The sequence below is a fragment of the Dipteris shenzhenensis genome, chromosome 16, assembly GCF_047967505.1.
Source record: "Dipteris shenzhenensis isolate YYH24624 ecotype China chromosome 16, Dip_SZ_1.0, whole genome shotgun sequence".
NCBI lineage: Eukaryota > Viridiplantae > Streptophyta > Polypodiopsida > Gleicheniales > Dipteridaceae > Dipteris > Dipteris shenzhenensis.
In genome coordinates this window covers 29,762,455-29,781,533 of record NC_141611.1, presented here as the reverse complement: position 1 = coordinate 29,781,533, position 19,079 = coordinate 29,762,455, and the positions used below count along the sequence as shown (strand labels likewise).

General features: G+C 43.0%; 1 protein-coding gene across 1 annotated transcript in view; it reads right to left on the bottom strand.

The window, feature by feature from the left end:
- The window catches only part of PDR2 (phosphate deficiency response 2), a 97,753-nt gene that overhangs the window by 34,122 nt on the left and 44,552 nt on the right, over positions 1–19,079 (bottom strand). The window contains exons 9-10 of the mRNA XM_087386901.1: positions 6,244–6,354; positions 5,889–5,975 (exon numbers count right to left, since the gene is read on the bottom strand). Coding sequence (XP_087243027.1) covers positions 5,889–5,975; positions 6,244–6,354 — 198 coding nt within the window. The remainder of the gene's footprint in view (positions 1–5,888; positions 5,976–6,243; positions 6,355–19,079) is intronic.

The window sequence follows — 19,079 nt, the reverse complement described above, 5'->3', positions numbered from 1 at the left end:
TGGCAACAGATGGCCACGGGTGCTGTAGGAGACCTCGAAAATGCTGCAGCAGGACCTAAAAGCAATCGCCTCAGCCTGGAAACAGCAATGAGGCAAATTATGGCGACAAAAAGACTCTGGAAGCTTGGACAGCAGCTGAAGAGCCTCGAACAGGCTGGAAATGTGACGACCAGCAGAGCAGCAGACTCCCAATGAGCAATGGAGGACTCGGGAGGCTGAGGAGAGCTGGAAGATAAATGTAAAACCTGGGCTCTGATACCACTGAAGGATCGATAAACGAGAGAGCAAGCACAAGATTCAAGAGTCGATAGATATTAGCCGTCATGTCAACTAGATTAGATGAAAAGAGAAGTACATAGTACTTGAAGGTAGACCCTAGGACTAAGTGTCCTAGGTGTCACATAGGACTAAATGTCCTATGAGGCATAAAAGGCACTAAAACTATAAATGCCTATAACTATGCCTACAAGGCACATACCATGGCCCATAGGGCATCACTAGAACCAGGAGAAGATGGCCTACAATGCTTGAAATGAAAATTAGCTCATGGGCAGAAGAGGCCCAGAAAAGGGCCACTAGACAAGCAGGCTTTCGCAAGGAGCACGGGACAGCCGACCACCTTATTACCTTGAGAGTCCTCATGGATGAGTGCAGATTGAGAGGGTGCACTTTATTTTGTTGCTTTGTGGATTTCAAGAAAGCATTTGACACAGTTCCAAGAGGAGGACTATGGAAGAGAATGCATGCAATAGGAGTCCCATTGGCCTCGAGACATTGGCCTCGAGAGTAGGCATCTCTTGTATCTATGAAAAGGTATTATGCCGACTCAAACAAGCACAAGGTATGTCAGATGTGTTTGAGAGTAATATGGGAGCGAAGCAAGGCTGCCCTCTATCACCTACCTTGTTTGGAATATGCATTGATCAACTGGAGGAACTCATCAATGAATTTGCAACAGAGGAAGGGTTGCAAGGACCGCATTTGGGACTATGGACAGTGCTAATGTTGCTATACGCAGATGATGTAATTCTTTTTGCATGCGATCCGGACTCTATGCACAAACTTTTACAAGTGCTCAAGACTTTCTGTAGGGAAAGTGGGCTGCAAGTGAATGTCGGAAAAAGAAAGATGATGGAAGTCTGTACCAATCAGCGAGAACATCCCCCTGAGATCACCTTTGTTGGACAGATTATTGAGTGACAGAGTATGTCAGCACCTTCAAATACTTAGGGATTGATATCCCGGCAAATCACAGATGGTGGCAATGTATACACAGAAGGATGGACACTGGCTGGGGGAAGTACTACCAGTTTGAGAATGACTGCAGGCACACTGACACCAGGAACTGGAAAATTCGAAATGTATTGTTTGATGCATATGTAGTACAGACAATATTATATGGAGTGGAAGTATGGGGAGGCAGTATTTCAGCCTCTACATGGAATGATATTGAGAAAATGCAAAAGGCTTTCTTACGGCAACACCTTGGTGTCAAACCCACTACTCCATACCCAGTACTTCTGTTGGAAACGGGAAGGAGGCCAATTGAATTTCATGCACTGATCAATACCTAATAGAGGTGCAACAAATGCAACCTGATAGGTTGCCTCATAAAGCATGGAATGCCAGCACAAAGCTTCAAAAGAACCACAAAAGTAAGATCATCTGTACATGATGGGCAACCGACATAAGAAAATGGTTCAGCAAATGGAAAGTGGAAGCATATTTGACCATGCCGCCTGAAAAGATCACCATGCAAGAGTTTCAATTGTCTTTACTGAGCACTTTGCCACTGGCTGACAAGTGAAAAGAGGGTAAAGCTGGAATATTACCAAGACAACATAAATCCCACATGTTGGTCTACATACATGTCCATAGAGACTCATGCTCAGCCTTATATTAGCACACCTATCCCCCTTCTATATCGCAGAAACATAGCCAGGTTTCGTACCAGATCTCATACATTTGCAATTGAGAAGGGAGCTTGGATGCATCAGCCCAGACATGCTAGAGTCTGTACCCTTTGTGACATGCAGACAGTTGAGACGGAGGCACATGTGGCTCTACAGTGCCCCCGATATGCACATATCACGAAGGACTACTAGCAGATACTGGAGGACTCCGCTCAGCTGACATCAGTTCTCTCTACTACCTCTCCGGCAGCATTGGGATCTTTTGTCACTCGTCCTTTTACCTCGCGTCAGGAACTCATAGACTCTTGACCCCTCTCCTTGAGGAGACTCTATTTTACATTGTATTGAGATGGGTCCCATGGGTCATTTTTGGCCCCTCGAGGACCTTAATAGACTCTACTTCTACTTCTCTCTCTCTCTCTCTCTCTCTCTCTCTCTCTCTCTCTCTCTCTCTCTCTCTCAGTTTATTGATAGTGATCACCAGTCCCGTAGATCATGAAGGGTCTCAAGAGGACTTTAATACAATCATATCGTCTCTCCCCCCCGGCCCACCACATGCATGTTATTCACTCCACAAAATATGAGGACTGCATTGCGCCGGCTCCACAACTGGAGAGCCCAAGATCATGAGGGGCTATGCACTGAGCACTTCGCACATGGAAAGGAGGTCTAGGCCCCGATCTTAGCACAATGTTCAATCATGCTGTGTGTCATGGCTTCCCCTTGCTTGGAGTGCTACCACCATTGTGCCGATATACAAAGCAGGAGATCCCATGGATACTAGGAACTATCGCACTCTCATGATTGGTCACACAGTGGCCAAGATCTATGGGTCGATACTTGAGCAAGAGATCAGCTCCTACATAGGGCACACAGACAGAGAGCACTGGGACACACTGGCTTTAAGAGACAGCACTCCACTCTTGATCATATCTTCACCCTGCGAGCAGTCATTGAGGAGGTGGATCGAGATCCCAGAACGCCTGCGCTTGCTTCGTAGACTTTCCAAAGGCCTTTGACACAATCTCGCATGATCAGACAACTACAAACATGTAGATTCCAGATGTCATGATCTGGGAGGTGATGAGTCTATATGAGTCGGTCAGAGAAAAAGTATGTGCCCCTGAAGACTTGTCAGGTTGGGTGGAGAGCACGATAGGGGTGAAGTAGGGATGCCCCCTCTCGCCGACATTCATCGCAGATCTACAGCCAAGACAGAGTAGATATACAAAAGCTTGCCAACATATGTACCAACACCGCTAGAAACAATCCCTAAGGTAAGATTATGGGGTCCCGGATAATTCCGAGCAAGACCTCAATCCCTCATCAGATAGTACAAGTTAGAGCATGCATTTGGCTAATCTCTAATGGGCTTAAGTGTTGAATATTGTTTGTGCAAGATGCAAGACTTTAGAGTGTGCTCAATTCCCCCACTTTTTAAGGGGAAAAGCACAAGATAAGTGGCGCCCCAATTTATGAAGGGCTCACTTGAGCTTAAAGCATTAAAGACACCCCACTCTATGGAGAAAAGCGCCTGCGTTTAGGGAAAGCCCAAGATTTTGGAGAAAGCTCGACTTTCTAGAGAAAAGCACCTATTTTAGGCACGAAAAGCAGGCCCAACTTTTAGGAAGCACATGCTTTCTAAAAATAAATACCTAGTCTATAAAATAAAGGCCTCTAGGCTCCCACTTGTATTGATAATTGTTTTCATCCTCATGCTCCTCTGTGAGCCAGTTCTACAAAGTTATTCTATTGCAATAAAGTCCGTTGTTTGTGATTTCGGCACCAGATGAAGTATCCTAGCAAGTGCAATTCATTCCAAGGAGCTGCGAATGTATTCCAGAGCTGTGAATCAATTTCCAGCTGCTTGTGGGTGCATTCTCTAGAGTTCGAATTGATCAGAAGACTGGAATCGTGTGTAAAATCTGGGTTTGAAGTCTGGTTTAGGTTTCAGATGTCAATTGGCTAATGCGACAAAATGTATACCACTTGCCCCATATAAAAGGTCACCTCATTCTTCCACTAGTACACAGAATATAAAGTCAGAAAGCACAATTTAAATACCAATCTAGCGCTCACGCATCTATGGCCAAGTCATGTAACATACCCAACCATGACAAAGTAGCACCCAATTTAAGCTTGCAGTTGCTCTGTATCAAACTGTTAGTAACAGAATTTGAACACACCCCAATCTACGGAAGTGTACTGGAAAAGAAAGTATGATTGCATTAGTATCATTAGCCCTTCAATATAGATCTAGTAATGCATGTAATTGGGTGACAATCCCTTTTTCTTGAGCCCTAACTCTCTCTCAAAGAGGTTAGCGGGATAGGTTGCAGCTTTGAAGTGCAATTCTCTTGGTGATACGTCTCCACATTAATGCTCAGAACTCGCTCAAGAACATTATTGAAAACACATCATGAAGTAGAAAATCACACAGGCCTTATAAAGAATGTGCAGGCTGTGGCACGACATATCAATAAGTTGACTAAATATAGCTGGAGCAGGTGACCTGACGACTCCTTCCAAATCTGCAGCACCTTCACAAAACGATGCAGCTAGAGATGCATTCGAAAGAAATTTCGAAGACCAGCTTTCTCACAGGGACATGCATAACTTGAGATGATAAATTTGTTAGAAATGGACAACCAGAGGGTAGGCACAGCGGAAGACTGGTAGAATAGCCCAGGAGCTCACACAGTGTGTGTGGGGTGTGGAATCACAAACTTCTTTACTTAATGTGCATCACATAGATGTGCAGACTCATCAATAGACAATGAACCAGCCAGATATAGAAGCTACCAAAAACTTATATTTCTGTCCAAAAATATGGACACAAAAAAAGAGAGATAGATCCAAAGTCCCACCAAAGCATCTTACCACAAGGTGCTTCTCCTATCCGCCGGCTATCTCTAGACTCGAGCCCGAGTGCTGCACCTCGAGCATACCTCGAGCATATGTAGACTCTCCGTCCAGATCACAACACCTTGCTGCCCTAGAAGACAGCCAAGGTCCAGCCCTTGGGAGCTCAGTCTGCAGCACACCTTCATACCTCCAAGATGAGGCCAAAGGGAATGCCTTCAGGCTGCTCCTGTCTGCTCCTCTTTCTGCTCAACTGTTGCACAATGGCCCCTTTATATAGCCCCCAAGGGGCTGAAAAGAAAACCGACCAGGCAGCTTCATACTGGCCGACCAGTCTACTGCTGGTCCAGCCCTTTAAGGGCTCTCAAACCGGGGCCCTTTGGCCCACACTTGTAGGGCTTTGGCCCTCCAATCAAGGCAAGGACCCAGCCCTATATAAGGCATATCACTGCCCACTAGCAGCCCCCTTTGCTACTCCACCTGGCCTCCATGTGGCCGAGCCAATCTGCTGGTCTGCCCCGCCCTTCTGTGCCATCTCCGTTGCAGACAGCCCGCTCATGCCGCCACCTGTGCGCCTCTTTTGCAGGCCCATGGCCTTTGCCAGGGCCTTTTGGCCTGCCATGCTGCTCATCTGTCAGCCCACTGATCCTGCTTTGACAGCTGCCCACATGGCAGCCTGTGTGCTGCCCATGTGGCAGCCTCTGCCTTTTCTGTGTGCTTCCCACATGGCAGCTCCTGTGCTGCCCATGTGACAGCCCCAATATCCCCTGGTCTACCTCCCACACGCTCTCCTCATATGGGGGCTTACAGATGGGGAGGTGAACTTTCCAACAAAATTGACAAATAAAAAAGTTTTCTTTTGCAAATAACATGTTGAATTATGAAGAATATTAGATCCTACAGAATGAGTGTCTGTATCAAGAAGCATCTAGCAGAACAATACACAATTCTTGCAAGTTCGGAGCAATAATAGAAAAGAATCAACTTTTAATGCTATATTAAGTGGTGAAATTTTGACCCATTTGCAGTTTGCTTTCAAAAGATGGTTGTTGCCAGCCTAATAGCAGCATTACTGTGTAATAGTAAGAACTTGACAAGGCATTCAGAAAATACCTTTTTGAGAACATAGCCAGCGGCAACCAGTGCAAAAATAACCAGGAAACATATGAAAAGCCCACTTTCCCAGTTGTTCGCAGTCACCTGGTTTTAAAATCATGACTAAGCTCAAATTGAATAGCCAAATGGATAAACATTATAACAAACATTTAATTTAAGGTGCATTTTTCTCTCTTTAAAGAAGTGATTATGATTCCACAACTCTCTGTAGCACAACACTCGAACGAGACCCCTCAAGCACAGGAGTCTACATCTACATCGCCTTTAAAAAGTGCATTTCCAAATTGCATTGTTCTGTCTTGCAAATGCTCTCAAACAGCATCCACAGAAAACTCTCTTTCACGTAATTTACCCTCTCTGTAGAAAAAAGTATTGTTCGCATCAACTTTCCTTGGCTAGTCTCAAATCCAGTGCGTAAAACGACAGCCAAGCATCCACCATCCGGAGTTTTTAGATGCCCGCCCTGCAATGCACAACCAATTGATTTCTCAAGCAGGATAAATGGGAAGAAACCACAAACATCACAAGCAATTTTTGCAATTTTATAAAATATGACTAGTTCTTTTGCTTGTAATGCTAACAAAACGACTTCTGCTTAATCAAAAGCCTTGGAAAATATTAGACCTTAACTACAAAATAAGGACTTACATAAGACTCTAGCAATGCTAAGTAAAGAGAACCCATCCATATTCAAAAAGGAAAATGTAGCACTAGTCCAACTCAATAACACAGTTATGCACTATATCTTGCAAAAATTCCGCAATGCTTAAAACCATTCAAGCCCACCATATAATGCATGGACATCAGTACAGACACCACACCACACAAACACCCGCCCATCCTAAGCATACTACAAAATCACCTTTTCCATAATTTATTGGAAAAATGCCTCAGCAAAGGGGATGTCACATGCAGCTACAACCCATGTTAATGCACCCAGAGCAGCCCAAGAAATGTCAACAGCAGCATGCCAGCCCATAACGACCACAGGCAGTCCATCCCAGCCATCCAGAGTATTTGTTCTTAGGAAAAGCAGCATTTAATGTGTCTTTTCAGAGAAAGCATCTAATGGAAAAAACCAAGTTCATATTTCCCATAGCCTTTACTTTAAGGACTGAATTGTATGTCAGTTCACTTTTTGGGTTTATTGTAGGGACTAAAATTTAGCCAACAAACTGCATAGTGAAAAACCGTTTTCTCTGTATACTCGAGAATTCGCCATGGCCATCACAATGAAGTAGTACTAAAGTTTCCACTACGAGCAGTAGTCTCCCGGGGTAGGTGGGTGTGTGCGCGCACGCCAGAGATAGAGAGAGAGATGCCCTCTTAGTGTTTTGCTATGTGCAATAGCTACTCATCCAATGCTTTGCTATAATGATCATCTTGTCGACACTTATGCCTTGCATGGTCTGGAGATACATGAAAGAAAGCCCATGATTGCACAAGACTATGCTGATGACTCCTTCACTCAATTGAATATTGAGAGGGATTTTTCGCAACTCATGAGTGCTTTATCCCTGTATGGATTGGCTTATGGCTTGCAGGTAAACTTTGCAGGCCACGTGTATATCTCTCTAATCCTAGCCATCTGTGTAACCCATTCTAGATGAGCATGTCATGAGTGGTGCAGTTTATTGAAGTCTTCAAAACATCGAAGGGTCTATAAGATTGATATATATAGATACATGTATGTGTATATATGTATCTATATGTACATATAGATACATATATGTGTATATATGTATCTATATGTACATATATATATGTACATGTGTATATATGTATATATAGATACATATAGATACATATATGTGTATATATGTATCTATATGTACATATAGATACATATACACACATATATGTATCTATATGTATCTATATATACATATATACACATGAACATATACATATATATACATATATATATCTATATATATCTATATATGCATATATGTATCTATATGTACATATAGATACATATATACACATATATGTATCTATATGTACATATAGATACATATATACACATATACACATATATACATATATATATCTATATATATATATAGATATATATATAGCTATTTCAATGGAACTCTTCGAAATCGAAGTAGATGGAGAAACTAATGGGTCCTGTATGTAAATTGTTGATGTGTCACCCCCTTCGGTGAACATTAATTTAATTATCTTCAGATAGTGATATATAGAAATGACACTCGTGATGGGAGCTACCAGAACTAATGGGTACGAGCCAGCTTTCGATCCATGCCAGAAGGGGTAGGGTTTACCGGAAAAACCTACTAATGGAGGGATACCCCCTGGGGATGGTAAACGTATAACTAGAGAGCATGTTAGAACAGGATCCTTCATGTATGGTCCCGCATAATCCCTAATGTGATCAGTTCCGGTTCATGAACCAGATAAAGTGATGCGAGCGAAAGTCCCTAGATTCATGAATATGTAGATAGAAGTATAACTTATCATACTCGCATAGCCATTATCTGGATCCGCAGCAAGTATTCCAATCAGAATATATCCGATTATATATATATATAGATATATATAGAAATATATATGTATATATATGTATATGTGTATATATGTATATGTACATATATATGTATCTATATGTACATATAGATACATATATACACATATATGTATCTATATGTACATATAGATACATATATACACAGATATGTATCTATATGTACATATATGTACATATATACACAGATATGTACATATATGTACATATATGTATCCATATGTACATATAGATACATATATACACAGATATGTATCTATATGTACATATAGATACATATATACACAGATATGTATCTATATGTACATATAGATACATATATATACATATATGTATGTACATATATGCATACATGCATATATATATATGTATATATGTGTATATATATATATATATATATATATATATATGTATATACATATATGTATATATGTGTATATATATATATATATATATATATATATATGTATATACATATATGTGTGTATATATATCTGCGAGCCTATATACCCCCATTCACACACGACTCTCATTCGGTGCGGAATTAGTTACTTCACCCTCCCAGTCGATTGAGGGGGAGGGACATAGATACCAGACGGATGCACCTCTTCCCCTTATATTGCAAAAGAGATGTGTTCTTCTGGCAGCCTGATTCACTCAATACTAAGTGGAACAAAGAGGAATTCCAATTACGCCTAGATCCCAGAAAAATGGTTCGCCCGAAAGCTAAGATAGAATAATTTTCATATCTTCCGTAATGGATACATGAACTCTTGATGGGATAAGAATCCTCTTTCAATGCTTCTGAGTTGAATCCAGCGGCACCAATTTGCTTCCAAATAGTATTTCTCCCATCGGATGTAGATGTAGAAGACTCTGATTGTAATCCGGAAAAATGTTTCCGCGAAGGCATTAATAACGATTCGATCTCGTACGTGTAGGGATTCCATAGTAAGGTAGCTAAACCATTTTTCCCCTCCCGGGGAGAACCTGCTGACAACTCTTTACAACCCCGAAGGGTTAGTCTCGGCGGATGTAGAAACGGAGCATCCTCGACTTGTCGACAAAAGATTTGAATTGAAGCCTCTGGATGGAAACTATGGGGTAACTTCATATCCGAAACACAATCGGAATGTGGGAATCTGTCTTCCACGGATGGAGATATCGAATAGACAGATCGGGAATTCTTCCATTCACCAACCCCTTTCATAGATAGGGGTTCCTCCACCTGCGACGAGAAAGCAATTTCCGATACTAGGCATATTCCTTCTAAAAGTGCATCTCGGAATCACCAAATCAATTTTGATCAAATTTTGAAAGAGAAATCTCTGAAAATCCTGTATATAGATATATATATACACATATATGTATCTATATATACATATAGATACATATATATACATATATGTATGTATCTATATATACATATATATACATATATATATATGTATATATATACATATACATATACATATGTATATATGTATATATATATGTACCTAAAAATATATACACATATACATATACATATACATATATACATATACATATACATATACATATACATATACATATACATATATATATATATATATATATATATATACATATAGATATATACATATACATATAGATATATACATACATATAGGTATATATATATATAGGTATACATATATATATAGGTATATATATATATATATATATATATATACTTCTGTGGGAGGCCTCACGTGCAAAGTACACCGAAGAGAAAGAACTCGTACAAGCCTCAAAGGACTAAAGCAAAGGATGCGCTTGGGCCCCTGCTGAGCGCAATCCTAAACTAAGCTAAAGAGCTCAAAATGCTCAAACAAAAATGGAGCTAGATAAAAACTAAAACTCAAAAGCCAAAACCCAGCACCATGGTGTCTCTTGGGTGGGCTGCAAAGATATCTCGGATCTACATCTATCGAGTCGTGCCCTTCTGTGGCCGAGAGCGTGGTCTCCTCGACCTTTGTATCCGATGGGCTATGTCAAGAGTGAAGCTGGCGCTCTCTAAGGAGGACAGAGATATGCCGGATGCATGCTCTGGTCACTCTCCATGTTGTGACTGCGTCCCTCGCTCGACAGCGCCGTGTCGTCTCTCCACTAATCCATATTCTCCGCATGTCAGCTAACTCCTCCTCCACCCCACTATGCCCCAGGGCAGACTCAAATGTGTAAAAGTTCTGACGTGCCGTTGTGCTAGATTTAACTCAACATCAAGTGGCTCGGTCACTACCGGCTCCTACTGTTTGATCCATCGTAGTAGCGTCTCTTTGTGTCGTCGCATCTCAATCAGATAGAGCCCAATGCAGACATGGTCATGGAAGTGAATCAGTCGTGAGATTGGACCAGTCCTGAGGCAGTAGTATTGTCCCCGGATCTCAGAGTAGGCTGAGCATACACATAAAAAATGCTCCTCTGTCTCAACCTCCCCAGTGTGCATAACCTGCAAATCAATTGCACTCTAGGTATGCCTACAGCTCTCCTTGCCTCAATCCCCACCTCGTGTGATGAGACCCGCATCTATCCAATGGCATCCTCAGTGCATGTGAGTCTCCTATATTCTCAAGGTACTGGAGCCTAATGATTAGTCGCGGCTCCGATACTCTCAGAAGTGGTCGTGATAAAAATGGATCTTAGTGGGGAACTCTTGGTCGCCCCCCCAAGTCCAAGATGTATGGAGTTGGAGATCTAACCGTATGATACAGTTAATCTCATCTCGAGGGATCCATGGCTGAACTGGAATGGGGGAAGCCAGTCCATCTAACTATCATGATTGGCAAACCATGTGGATATGCATGCATACCATCCTGTATCAGCTCCACTCTCTGCTAGTCATCTAGTGCAAGTCTGCAGTGAGGTAAGGCCCAAACTCTATGAAGCAAAGTCACTCTCTGAAAAATGGTATGAACCTGAAGAGATGTCATGGCGAACTCTACCTGTATGTATATATATATATATATATATACATACACACACTTCTGTGGGAGGCCTCACGTGCAAAGTACACCGAAGAGAAAGAACTCGTACAAGCCTCAAAGGACTGGAGCAAAGGATGCGCTCGGGCCCCTGCTGAGCGCAATGCTAAACTAAGCTAAAGAGCTCAAAATGCTCAAACAAAAATGGAGCTGGATAAAAACTAAAACTCAAAAGCCAAAACCCAGCACCATGGTGTCTCTTGGGTGGGCTGCAAAGATATCTCGGATCTACATCTATCGAGCTGTGCCTTGCTGTGGCCGAGAGCGTGGTCTCCTCGACCTTTGTATCCAATGGGCTATGTCAAGAGTGAAGCTGGCGGTCTCTAAGGAGGACAGAGATATGCCGGATGCATGCTCTGGTCACTCTCCATGTTGTGACTGCGTCCCTCACTCGACAGCGCCGTGTCGTCTCTCCACTAATCCATATTCTCCACATGTCAGCTAACTCCTCCTCCACCCCACTATGCCCCGGGGCAGACTCAAATATGTAAAAGCTCTGACGTGCCCTTGTGCTAGCTTTAAGTCAACATCATGTGGCTCAGTCACTGCCGGCTCCTACTGTTTTGATCTATTGTCGTAGCGTCTCTTTGTGTCGTCGCATCTCAATCAGATAGAGCCCAATGCAGACATGGTCATGGAAGTAAATCAGTCGTGAGATTGGACCAGTCCTGAGGCAGTAGTATTGTCCCCGGATCTCAGAGTAGGCTGGACATACACATAAGAAATGCTCCTCTGTCTCAACCTCCCCAGTGTGCATAACCTGCAAATCAATTGCACTCTAAGTATGCCTATAGCTCTCCCTGCCTCAATCCCCACCTCGTGTGATGAGACCCACATCTATCCAATGGCATCCTCAGTGCATGTGAGTCTCCTATATTCTCAAGGTACTGGAGCCTAATGATTAGTTGCGGCTCCGATACTCTCAGAAGTGGTCGTGATAAAACTGGATCTTAGTGGGGAACTCTTGGTCGCCCCTCCCAAGTCCAAGACGTATGGAGTTGGAGATCTAACCGTATGATACAGTTAATCTCATCTCGAGGGATCCATGGCTGAACTGGAATGGGGGAAGCCAGTCCATCTAAATACCATGACTGGCAAACCATGTGGATATGCATGCATACCATCCTGTATCAGCTCCACTCTCTGCTAGTCGTCCAGTGCAAGTCTGCAGTGAGGTAAGGCCCAAACTCCATGAAGCAAAGTCACTCTCGGAAAAATGGTATGAACCTGGAGAGATGTCATGGCGAACTCTACCTGTACTATCTAGTGCGGGACGGAGGGCTTGAAGGAATGGAGATAGATAGAGAGTGTGAGAGCAAGAGAGAGTGAGAGAGACGTAAGCTTAAAGACTGTAGTTGCTCAATAGAGTGTGTAAAAGAGTACAACACAAAGTAGTGTAGATAAGGTTTTGTCATAGTGACAAAACCTTAGTAGTCACTAACCATAGTTAGTGAACTAACTGCAGTTAGGGGGAAAAACCTCTAAAAGAGGGAAAAGTGCCCCTAACTAACTTATTATATTACATTGGTCACTACTGAATTATAGATATAATTCCAACACCCCCCTGCAGTGCCAATGTCATGTACAAGGCTGATCAATCACCAAACGGATATAAGTTCAGGGCACTGCGAAATGCCTCGAACTTCTCACGTGGTAGTGCTTTGGTGAAGATATCTGCAACGTTGTCATGTGTGGACACAAAGATCATACTGATCTCTCCTGCATGTAACTTCTCTCTGACGTAATGATAGTGAACCTCAATGTGCTTCGTGCGAGCATGAAACACTGGATTCTTTGCCACTGCAATGGCACTCTGACTATCAGTGAGAATTGGAGAAGGACCCTCCAAAGACAGATAAAGATCAGCAAATAAACGTCTCAGCCAGACACATTCCACTGTTGCTGTGAAAGCTGCCCTGTACTCAGCTTCACATGATGAGGTAGCCACTGTAGATTGTTTCTTGCTTAGCCATGAAATGCAAGATTTTCCCAAAAAGAAACAATTGCCACTAGTGGACTGCCTAGTGTCATAATCACCAGCCCAATCTGAATCACTGTAGGCATGCATCTGCAAGTCACCCCCCCTGGGAAATAGTAAGCCAAAGGACTTGGTGCCTTGCAAATAACGGAAGATGCGCTTAACTGCCTGCCAATGCATAGTTTTGGGGCTGTGCATATACCTGCTCACCTGAGATACTGCAAACTGAATATCAGGCCTAGTATTGCAGAGATATATGAGGCATCCAACAGCTTGACTGTAAAGTGTGGCATCAACTGATTCTCCTGCATCATGCATTGTGAGTTTCAGCCCCGATTCCATAGGAGTAGATATGGGCTTACACTCTTGCATGTTAAATCTGTCCAAAAGTTTCTGAACATACTTGGACTGAGACATAACAGTGCCACGTTTCTCATGAGAGAACTGGATCCCCAAATAAAAATGAAGCAGCCCCAAATCTGACATATCAAAGTGGGTCTGCAAATCAGTTTTGAAATCTGCAATTTTGTCGTCATTGGACCCTGTGAGCAGTAAGTCATCAACATAAAGAAGGATGACTAATATTTCTCCCCCATCCATCTTGATGTAGAGGGTGCTCTCAGTAGGACTATTGTGCAGCCCCTTGCTGGTCAAAAAGGCATGGATCTTGGCATACCATGCACGAGGGGCCTGTTTCAGCCCATATAAAGCTTTATTAAGCTTGCAGACTTGAAGTGCATTTGCTGTAATTTCAAAACCCGGAGGTGGTTTGACATACACCTCTTCCAGCAAGTCCCCATTTAAGAAAGCTGTTTTGATGTCCAACTGATGAACATTCCACTCAAAATGTGCAGCCATTGCAATTACTGAGCGGATGGTGGTCATCCGGGATGTAGGAGCAAAAGTCTCCTCATAATCTATGCCCTTTTTCTGAGCATAGCCTTTAGCAACCAGCCAGGCTTTATATCTGTCAATGGAGCCATCTGGCTTCCGTTTGACTTTAAATACCCATCGTGTGCCAATAGCATGTTTACCCGGTGGCAAGTCCACAACATCCCAAGTCTGATTTTTGGCAATGGACTGCAATTCATCGTGCATGGCATTCATCCAATGCACATTACCTTGTGCCTCTTCAAATGTGGCAGGCTCCTCTTCATCAAGGAGAGTACCTGCATATGCTGATTCCACTGAATTAGCACCTTCCATGTGCCTTGCTGCACTGCGAGTCCTGCCAGGTAACGGAGCATCAAGTTTACTCTCCCGGAGAGTCTGTAACAGCCAGTTTGGGACTGTTTTTGCTGCATGTATGTCTGCAATTTCTTGCTGTACCACTTGTTCCACTTCCTGTGGAGGAGGCATGACATCCCGTGGCGGAACTGAAGCATGTGAAGGTTGCTGTAAATTCTGATTTGGATCAGAAAAATCAGCTGGGGAACCCAAAGCAATGGGTAGCAACCCTTGAAATACATCTTCTGAAGGTGAAGGCATTTGAAAATCAGCCTGAGTGTAAGCTGAATTTTCAGAAAATATTACATCTCTACTTACAATGACTTTGCGTGTAGCAGGATTGTAGAGACGATACCCCTTGCTTTCTGCACTGTATCCAACAAATATGCATTTGATGGCTTTATCTGACAATTTGTGCCTAAATTCAACTGGCACATGTGCATAGGCAAGGCATCCAAAGACTCGGAAGTGATCCACTGAAGGCTTCCTGTCATTCCAGACCTCAAAAGGAGTTTTTGTTTTTAAAGCCTTAGTGGGAGCCCTGTTCAAAATGTAATTGGCACACATCAAACCCTCTAACCAGAATTTATGAGGCATGTGTTTGCTTTTCAGCATACATCTGTCCATCTCCATGAGGGTTCTATTTTTCCTCTCAGCTTTGCCATTTTGCTGAGGGGTCAGCCTGACTGTGAGCTGATGCACAATACCCTTTTGTTTGAGGAAAGCATGAAATTCTGCAGATAGGTATTCCCCACCTCTATCCGTGCGTAATATCTGTATCTTGAGCCCGGTTTCATTTTCAACCATGGCTGAAAAGTGTTTAAACACTGTGAACACTTCAGATTTCTTTTTCAGCCCATAAACCCAAGTAAAATTGGAGTAGTCATCAATAAATGTGACAAAGTAGAGATGACCACCCAATGAAGGAGTCCTCATGGGACCACAGACATCACTGTGTATAAGCTGCAATTTGCGAACAGCTTTAACTGAACCATCCTTCTTGAAGGAAAATCTATGCATTTTACCTAAAATGCACCCTTCACAGGCATGTGGAGGAGGTATCTGAAGAGGGGGCAATGCATCAACCATTGAAAATTTTTGAAGTGTCATCAAGCTGTTGTAATGCATGTGGCCATATCTGGCATGCCATAATTCTGCATTTTGCATGGCAACTGTAGGGGAAGAAATTGCCAAAGCATGAGCTGCTCTTTTGTGAAAAATATCAAGCTGAAAAAGCCCACGCAGCAGAGTACCAGATAACATTAAGGCATAGTTAGCTTCCCTGTCCCGGACAGCACATTTGTCATCCTCAAAGATGACCTGAAATCCATCTCTGTTAAGAGTGGACACTGAAAGGAGATTTTTGGTTATGCCAGGCACATATAAAACATCAGAAAGTCTGAAAATAGAGCCATCAATTGCAGTGAGCTCAACTTCTCCTGTGCCACGTACTGAATATGAGGAGTTGTTGGCACAAGTGACTTTCTTACCAACAGGGGGTGGATTCAAAGAAGTAAAGAGACACTTCCTCGAAGTGATGTGCTTGGATGCACCGCTGTCAAAATACCATGTGTTCAGTGTTTCATCAACACTGAAAGCAGATGCATCTGAAGGAGAGTCAAAACTGCAAGTCAAAAATGCATATGTGTCATCACTGCATGAAGCTGTACTATCCCGAGCATCTGGAACAGCCAACTTAGAATCAGAAATGCAAGATAAAAAGGCATAATCTTGACCAACAAAGTTGGCTGCAGCATCCCCACAGTCAGATGCACAAGGGGCTGAATCTGAAACAGCCATTCCTGAGCTGTTTTTCTTTTCCTTTGCAATCCTTTTCCTGCATTCTGCTATGTGATGACCTGGCTTTTTGCAGTAGTGACAGAAACCCTTCTTTTTGGGCTTGCTTGCATCACTTTTAGCCTTTTGTGAAGGCTGTCCTGACCCACTGGAAGGCTGATTTGCTGTTGTTTTTGCCTGTCCCTTTGTTTTTGATTTGAATTTTGAGAGCATGGCTTGTTCACCTGCACGTGAAGCCAAATTTTTCCTGGTCTGCTCTTCCTGAAGCAGAAGTCCTATCAGCTCATGAAAAGAAAGAGGATTTGCACCCCCCCTCAATGATAAATTCAGCGAAGTATGAAAGCTGAGATAAGACTCAGGAAGAGAATTCAGAGTGGTTGTAATCATCTCTGAATCAGGAATAATTTCATCTATATTGAACAACTGCTCTCTGAGATCCTGTAGCTTAGTGAGGTGGGCTGACATGGAGTCACCCTCCTCCATATGTGTATTGGTCAACTCTCTTTTTAAAAAAGATACCCTGGCATCATTCCGTGCTGCATACATGCTTTCCAAAATATCCCACGCTGCCCTGGAGGTCTTACACGACCGGATATGCGGAATGATTGATCTTTTCACTGAAAGAGAGATGCAAGACAAGGCTAAGGCATCTCGTGAATCCCATCTCTTTTGTTCAGGAGTATTAACTGTAGCTGCACCAACAACTTGTCCTGCAGCTGCACCTTGTGCACGACCTCTTCCACCTCCTTGGTGAGGAGGGGTAGCAGGTGCAATATCTGCTGGTCGGATTTCATCCCCATTGACATAATCCCATAAATTGCGAGAAATCAGAATATTACGTACCATGAAACTCCAGAGGGAGTAGTTGGTACCATCCAATTTGTCTTCCTGAGAAAGACCACCGAACTGAAAATCATTCTGATTTTGATGGGCCATATCTGAAAAAGGAATTGAAGCAGATACAAAGCTGAATTCCCTTACTGGGAATAAAATGCACAACTCCCAAAAACTACACCCAAGAACGGGCTGTATAAGCAACTTAGATTTCTGCACTTGAGCTGTCAGAAATCTGTCCAAGCATAGAACACTCTCCAAAATCTGCCAAAAGTGTTCCAAACACTCCAATAAAGGCAGTATATACTGAATACTCCAAAAAATGCTCTCCAAACACAAAAGCCCCAATTTGTGGCTAGAAATTGCAGCCAGAAAGGGGTAAAAATGCCAAAAGCCCCAAATCTGCAATTTTAATACAAAAGCCCCAAATTTCAGAAAAATCTGCAATTTTGCTCTTGTGATAGCTTCAAATTTGCCCAATGATTGCAATGGCTTCAATCTGTAAAATGCCCCAAATTTTCTTGCAGAATCCTTAGCCAAACAATGGCTGTCTGCAAACTTAGCCTGCCAAAAATCACCTGCCAAATCAAAGATGACCTGCCAAGAAACACCTGCAAATGTCTTGTCCAAAACCAAGAAGAATTGCTGCTGTACTGAGATTCAGTACAGATTGTACTGAATACTGTACGGAAATGCCGTACAGTTTGTACGGCACCGTACGGGAAGTACTGCGTCGACAAGTACGGTTACCACGACAGATACCGTACGGTATCTGTCCACGGTGTACGGCGCTGCGTCGACAGGTACGGTGTACGGCGATGTACGATGTACGGCGATGTGCGGGAGCTCGGAGCTGTACGGCGTACGGCGAGGTACTGCTGCAGGTACGAAAACTCGGAGCTGTACGGCGTACGGCGAGGTACGGCTGCAGGTACGGAAACTCGGAGCTGTACGGCGAAATCGAACGGCAGTTTTAGAAATCCGTACAGTCGTACGGACTGTACGGGCAGATTTGCTGAGGCTGAAAGTCGAGGCAATGGTTGAAGCTTGAGGGAGCAAGGAGCACCAGGCTCTTGGACCTGCTCTGATACCAAATGAAGGAATGGAGATAGATAGAGAGTGTGAGAGCAAGAGAGAGTGAGAGAGACGTAAGCTTAAAGACTGTAGTTGCTCAATAGAGTGTGTAAAAGAGTACAACACAAAGTAGTGTAGATAAGGTTTTGTCATAGTGACAAAACCTTAGTAGTCACTAACCATAGTTAGTGAACTAACTGCAGTTAGGGGGAAAAACCTCTAAAAGAGGGAAAAGTGCCCCTAACTAACTTATTATATTACATTGGTCACTGCTGAATTATAGATATAATTCCAACAGGGCTTACTCTGAATCATCCTAGACCCCATAATCACTAGGAGTCATTCAAATCTCCTCCATTCTGGCGCCAAAAGGTCACTCTCCCAGAAAGATGTAGCATACATGGCAGTCAACCTCACTAGGGCGTCGAAAGCCAATCCTTCGTTGGCAGATCCCAAAAAATGTCCCTAAAAGCACTAGCTCTCTAGTTGGGCCAAAGTTCCCTATCCTCGTGTGAGTCGTGCATAAACCATCAAGAAAACTAGTCCTATGAAAATCCCCTAAGTAAGCACTTTCTCCACTCGCTCATCTCGATATGTGAACCTATGTCGATGCAAAACAACTCGTGAAGTATTAACGATCATTACCTTGGTCTTCCCAAGGTTGACTACCCTCGCCTCCTAAACGACCAATGAAAAATGTGATCTCATCAATGTAGAGCCCAAAG